The sequence below is a fragment of the Macrobrachium nipponense genome, chromosome 18 (assembly GCF_015104395.2).
Source record: "Macrobrachium nipponense isolate FS-2020 chromosome 18, ASM1510439v2, whole genome shotgun sequence".
Taxonomy (NCBI): domain Eukaryota; kingdom Metazoa; phylum Arthropoda; class Malacostraca; order Decapoda; family Palaemonidae; genus Macrobrachium; species Macrobrachium nipponense.
In genome coordinates, this window is record NC_087211.1 from 49,376,387 (window position 1) to 49,383,372 (window position 6,986).

General features: G+C 32.5%; 1 protein-coding gene across 25 annotated transcripts in view; it reads right to left on the minus strand.

Moving 5' to 3' along the window:
• LOC135197036 (CD2-associated protein-like) overlaps positions 1–6,986 on the minus strand; it is a 434,027-nt gene that overhangs the window by 16,759 nt on the left and 410,282 nt on the right. For 24 of the 25 annotated variants that reach the window (XM_064223952.1, XM_064223951.1, XM_064223950.1 and 21 more), the window contains 2 exons: positions 6,372–6,484; positions 2,021–2,089 (listed from right to left, as the gene is read on the minus strand). In XM_064223952.1, coding sequence (XP_064080022.1) covers positions 2,021–2,089; positions 6,372–6,484 — 182 coding nt within the window. The remainder of the gene's footprint in view (positions 1–2,020; positions 2,090–6,371; positions 6,485–6,986) is intronic. The other variant, XM_064223954.1, reaches the window with a different exon arrangement.

Below are 6,986 nucleotides of genomic sequence, written 5' to 3' on the forward strand. Positions count from 1 at the left end.
AGTTTTAGCTTACAATTGCGTTTTTCGACCATTTCGGTAGAGTCAAAGTTCACTGAAGGTTGAAATTTTGGAACTTATCGTTATTTATATGAAAATATTTCAAAACTGATAAAAGCTACAACCATGGGTTGTTTTTAGTTGTATTGTGCATGAAATTGCGCACATTTCCATATATAAAACTTTATGTAACGGCTAACTTAAAATGGTGCAAACATTACGACAATCACACTTATGATTTTTTCGGAAGAGTTACCGCGCGGATGTAAGGAAAAAGTTTTTTTCATAAATTCACCATAAATCGAAATATTGTGCTAGAGACTTCCAACTTGTTGCAAAATGAAGGTAAATTATTGAATATTACTAAAATATAAGAGTTTCAGCTTACAATTGCGTTTTTTGACCATTTCGGTAGTCAAAGTTGACCAAAGGTTAAAATTTTGGCACTTATCGTTATTTATTTGAAAATATTTCCAAACTGATAAAAGCTACAATCATGAGTATTTTTTTTGTATTCTACATGAAAATGTGCACTTTTTCATATATAATACTCCATGTAACGACTAATTTAAAATGGTGCAAAAATTATGTCAAAGTGACGAAATAATTTCCGAGATGAATCACTGATACTTTTTAGTGCGATAAGAAAGAAATTCGCGCTTGCGCGCCTGCGTAACCCGTGAACTCCCAGCATCCCCCAAGGTGCATGATTCAAAAGTTTTCGGCTGGTAGGCCTATAAGTATTTTTCCGCGAATTTTTAAAAAAACTTTTCTATGTCGACATAAATTACGTCTGGTCGGCACCCAAAAGACAATTTATCTCGACATAAAATACGTCCAATAGGCGTTTAAGGGTTAAGGAAGCAAATGTTCCCCTGTTATATCTAAAACCAGAAAGAAAAAGTTTCAATTGTCTTTTAATTCAAAAGGTGTCCCATATCATACGTAATTATGAAAATGAAAAAAAATGCTTTCTAAATGTGGTTTCTATAATTGCATAGAACTAAAAAAATGACTTTTATCACTTAAATAAGGATATATCATTTACAAAAAAAAAAACTCTGCACCGGATCATTTGAACTAGCAGATATTTGCTAACAAAGTTAAAAAAGTAAAATATAAAACTTCTGCACTCTTGATATTGCAAATAGTATCATTTGATGCAAATTATGACACTGGAAAATACTATATCAGTAAGTAAAAAAATGATTAACAAATGTATTTGAGGAAGCTGAACAGGGTCTTATACATACTTGTTTTTTTACAATAAAACCTGAGTTAAGAGAAAGACAATCCAAGAAAAAGAAGCCTGTTAGTAAAATTAATGGTTAGAAAGTTTTGTACTAACAAAATGGAATACAGCATTAGATAACCATGAGATAATATATAAATAAAATTAAAACTGCAAATGTTTACTAAATAAAACGATGGGCCCCAAACTTATATACCACAGGGGATTCCAAAAGAATTTAAACCAAGACAAACTAAGAAAAGTACATAAACATAAGCAAGATGAAAATAAATACTTCCCAGTTCTTAAGGAATTCAAATCTAGTGGGTTAATTCCAAGCAAAAAAAAAAAAAAATTATGTGAAACAGTGAGTACTTTTTCAATGTGTCATACATAAAAATAGTAAAAATACTGTACTGTATGAGACTATAATAATAAATATTCATTCCTTACCTGTGTAACAATATATCCCTGTAATCTTCACCACTTCAGTAAGATCTAAAATCAATTTTCGGTTATAAATAAATAAATATCGTGCAGAACAGAGTGTTAGCATTTGCAGTAACAAAATTAAGATGCACATGCTTGAATTTAATGTGGCAAAATAGAAATCTGAATACAAGCTTCAACCCATAATATGTATTATAGTTTTCAAACTTAAATTTACTAAAGTTACTTTTTTGGAAAAAGATTTAATTAAACTTTTGTAATCTTGTTCAGAGTTCCAGCCACTAAAATTAAAATACATGATAATCAAGAATTATAAGCAAATAAGCTTGATAAAGGACTTACAACATCGTCTAGGTCATCCTCAGGTGTAGGGGGCAGGGTGTCAGAATCGGCGCTGTTTTGGTTTTTCATCTGTGCCACAGAGAGAAACCGTGATGTACAAATGTTCAGAATAAAACAAGGACCCCACACCAGCTGGTACAGAGGTGGGTGCTACTACAGAATCAATACAAAATATACAAATTTAAAGAATTTTTATGACATTCATTCACATGTCGCTTCAATCTTGATTGGAAAGAAAAAACTAAGATGAGTAGAGTAAGCATAAATGTATCCCAGTGGAAATCTATAAATGTAATGTACAGAGACTGTTGATCCTATCATAGTCTGGTGGGTGATAGAAATGAAAACAATAACTATGTGCATGAGGGAAAAAGTAAAGAAAATAGTTCAAAATGTTTCTAAATAGTCCTGCTTTATATCTTATATACAAATTACATACTACCACTGACAGGATATAGCAGTTTGGTGAAGGCTACCAAAGCATAAATGATTCAGAGTGGCTGTGCAAAAATACTACAGTACTTAGGGCACCAGTGCACTAACAAGCAACAGGTCAGTACTACAGAGATTGTTAAGGGGGTATTTTTCCATTTAATGGTAGCTGTTGTCACTAAATGATGATTTTGTACATAATATTTTAAATATATATGAAGAAAACTGAGGCATGCAAACCACTGTTTTATGTATGCATAAAATCCTAGATTGTATGTGAAAACGCATATTACATTTAATAACTGTAATGGTGCTGGCCATCTGCCAGTAAAAGTTTATCGTAAAGGCAGAGCCTGACAACCACTCTCAGGTCTCGATGTAAAGTTACATACATATTTCACTTCACATTTTCTCATTACCATTATTACTATAAAGTATCTATGGCCATCATGTCATATTTTTAGACATTCACACGTATACAGTCTGAAGGATTAATTCCTAAATGAAAGTGAAGATCAGGGGAAGGTAAAGTTACAAAAATGAGAGAAACTGGAGTTGGTTATGAAAAGACAACGGGGAACATATAAAATATAAAAGAAAACAAAGCAGCCCGGAATTTAAAAAACCCAGCCAAGAACGAAATATCACATACAGTTTGCTACACAATACGCATCATAAGCTGCAACCCGTAAAGAGACTACATATTTATATAAATTTGACCATGAATTTATCAATTTTCTTAGACAAGTACATATTGCTTTGGAGTAACAAACTGCAGGTAAGCCATGAGAATGTTACCATAACTTGTGAGTTAAGTACAGATCTCTTCCAGTTCGTATCACAAAAGACTAGCCTATGTTATCTCTCCAGACTTAGAGGGCAAACGATTAAGTATTTTGTACAGCAGATAATAACAACCCAAGTGTGAATATCACTCATTTTGACTGATAGAACCTCTGAATAATCTCTCTCAGCCAATAGATAAAAGGTGACAGTATTACTGAGGACTGTTCTGGTATTCAATTATTCCTTATGGCGAGATGGGAGCATTTTAACCTACACGACCCAGGTCTCTTGCAATACATTCCACAACCTGAACAGCACAGATATATTCAATCATCCATTCATGAACTGGCATCTTTCAATGCTTCATGTCTACTAATTCCTTAATGTTTCAAATAGCTACTGAAGTTATCTTTGGTTTCGTAAACCTTCCTTAGTTAAAAGGTTTAAACTATAAAAACAACTTTCAAATCCAACAAAGAGGTACATATAAAGAGGGGCTTACAACCTCCCCATTACAGCATCACTAAACAACACCATCAGCAAGGGAGGAATGACCCAAAGAGATTTCTTGGTGATGAAGGGCTCAGTTCCAGTTTAGGTAGGTGAGATTTTAATGAGACTACAGCCAGGGAACAGAAACTTTCCTCCAGATGACCAAAAAGCTACTTAAATGAAATTGCGGGAGAAAAGCTGCTTTGATAAATTACTTGAAATTAGGAGAAAAATACCAATTACTTTACAGCTGGCTGACCTGAACGTCAATATGAATTGCCTTCACTTGCTTTGACGCACAGGCAAACACTGTACATCTAGTGCGAGTTATGTATACGTATTTTTGCAGGTCAGTGTGAGTTGCATTTGCGTTGATGATATCTCTGGACAGTTAACTTTGTCATCAAATAGGTGATAATAGCATCAGCTCATACAAAGCTAAATACATATAGTCTTTAAAGCAGATTGGATGTTTTACACTTGAAATCAATGTCACTTCCTATATGGTGAAGACAATTTCTTAAACTCATCTGAATTGGTATAAAAACAATTCCAATACAACATTTTAGCTCAAATTATGTAACAAAACTACTAAGAGATTCAGAAAAATCCATTTGCTATTTTGATGTTAAATAGACATGAGCAAATCCAAAATGAAAAACCCTTTGACAGAGATCAAAGTACACAGGAGGTAATAAAATATAAAAAGTAGTAACAAAACTTCTAGCTTACTTGCTCCACCAGTGAACAAATACACAAAAAATATTCTATTGCAGATTCACTGCACGAAAAAGAGAGATTCCACAACATGTACAAAAGCCATGATATATACCAATTAAACATTTATTTATTATTACAAAAACAGAGTATGGACTATTACAATGAAAAACTATTAACTACAAAATCCAAGGTAGAATAAAATGCAGTTAATGAAACCTAAGCTATCTTGTTCACATTGGATTCATGTTTTACTATAGTCATAATGTTATAGAACAAAAGTGAGGATAAGGTCTGCTGAATCGAACCCCTTTGGGATTATTCACCATTAAAATATGCTCTTGGTATTCTAAATGGCCTTTCATTTTACAATCTAGAAATTTACGCTTACACAGCACAAAGGTTTGTATTTGTTGTTGGTATAAATTCAGTGCACTGTTAACATAACTCTCCCTATTCAACTATATACTGCCACACAGCACTAAAAATTCATTCACTGTCCATATCCATTCTTAATTCAGGCGGCCTACTCTTTTGTACTATATCTTACATCCTTTCTTGCACACATTCAGAGTACTTCAAATACAAAACAAATAACTACAGATTTACACTGCACATGCAAATTCAACAGCGTACTGCATTTCTAGGTATAAACAAGAACAGTAACGTTCCAATGGTCTATCAACTTTCACACATCACTATCTCATATGTTCTATTATAATAATTCTCCCTAATATTACTCTACCATGCAGAATTATATGAATAAATGTAATTTGTGGCAAATATAATGTGTAATTCTACTATTTTAATCTATTACCATATTACAGTTCAGCAGCATTTAATTTCTATCATATTTCCACTAGTATGTATTTATGTTTCCCTCTAACTACGATTCTGATTATTTAAGTCACCCCTGATTCCCAGTTAAAATCCTTGTTTCTTGACCCTTGGCTTCACTTAATTCATTTCGGTAATTAGAAATGATACAAAATCGACAGCAAATATCAGCGTAGGTAACATAGAAATAATGATATAAGAGAAGAAATACAACCCTACCGCTACACCAGCTGGTTCTATTGGACACTCCTTCTGGTAACATTTATTTTATATATGAAGTCAATATGCAAAAGACAGATGAAATCCATTCCACAATCTTCACTAGCTCTGGTAAACTGCATTTGCTTTTATCACAGGGTTTAAGTTCCAAATATTTCCCATGCTTGTGACATGCCAATTATACAAATATTTTGCATGCATATTCACATTTGTAATGTAAAAATTATGATTACATGAAGGCAAAAAATCTTCTTTCCAATGGTAAATATAAAATCACCATTTGCTGATAACATTAAATATTTCCCACAATGAAGAGCATTATTTTAGGTTACAAATAATTCATAAGAAGATAATCTATAAGCATTCATATTTTACCAGACATTTAGAAATCAGATGTAGGTGGTGATATTCATCGAACACATTTCCTCTATAAAATACAAATTACATGATTAAGTGTACAAACTGGATTCAAGTTATATTTGTAATTTATTCATTGTGATAAAACAGCTGGTCTACTTGCCACTACTGTACTATCAATAAAAATACTTATGCAGTTACTAAATTAACTTTCAACAATACTTGCAGTATCACACACCATAAATCTAAACACATGCTTTTCATGCAAGCTGCTAATGCCTTATTTATGCGCAACATTTGGTAGAAAAAAAACTTTCCTGGCAACAGGGCTTGACAAAAAGAAACTGAAATTGTTTACATTAATTTTAATACATTGCTGGTCATATACACAGCTGAAAATGGTAACTTAAGACATGTAGTGGGACTTAATATGTTACAGAGTATTCAGTTGCAAGCTTAATGCCAGAAAAGTGTCACTTAAAAATTACCATTTACAAAAAACACTACTTACATTTTCTTTAAATAAGCCAGAAGGTGGTCTTCTCTTGGATGGACCTTTTGGACGATTTTGTGTGACATGTGTAAGACGTTCCCCTTCCACGTCTAAAGACAAACTTTGTTCTTCTGCAAGGAAATACAAAAATAAGTTTGAGGAAAATATTAAGAAATAAAGCGCTATGCTAAGAACCCAGACTCTCTCTTAAAATAATACTTGAATCTGGCAAAGCTGAAGATGATTAATATAAAGTACACCGATAAGAATTCTTCCACAGGTGAACTATCACCAATGATCCTGGGTACGGTAGGTAACTTGACTCCAGTTTAGGAATAATGAACCAAAATGACAAAGAAAGAATACCAATGGCATTAATGATAAAATTATGATTGCAAAAATACATTACTAAATCAATAACATCAAGAGCAACTCTTAAGAAGTCAACTCTAAAAATATATACACATACAGCACATTTATTTACATGCAGTAATGTTAAAATAATATGTTCCTGTGACAAACTCTATATGATAAACGAATTACAAATGAAATATTATACAGTGATGTACATGGAGAAACAAATTTTGCCCAAAGATACTTATAAAATAAAAGTTTCCTTAACTGCTGCACATC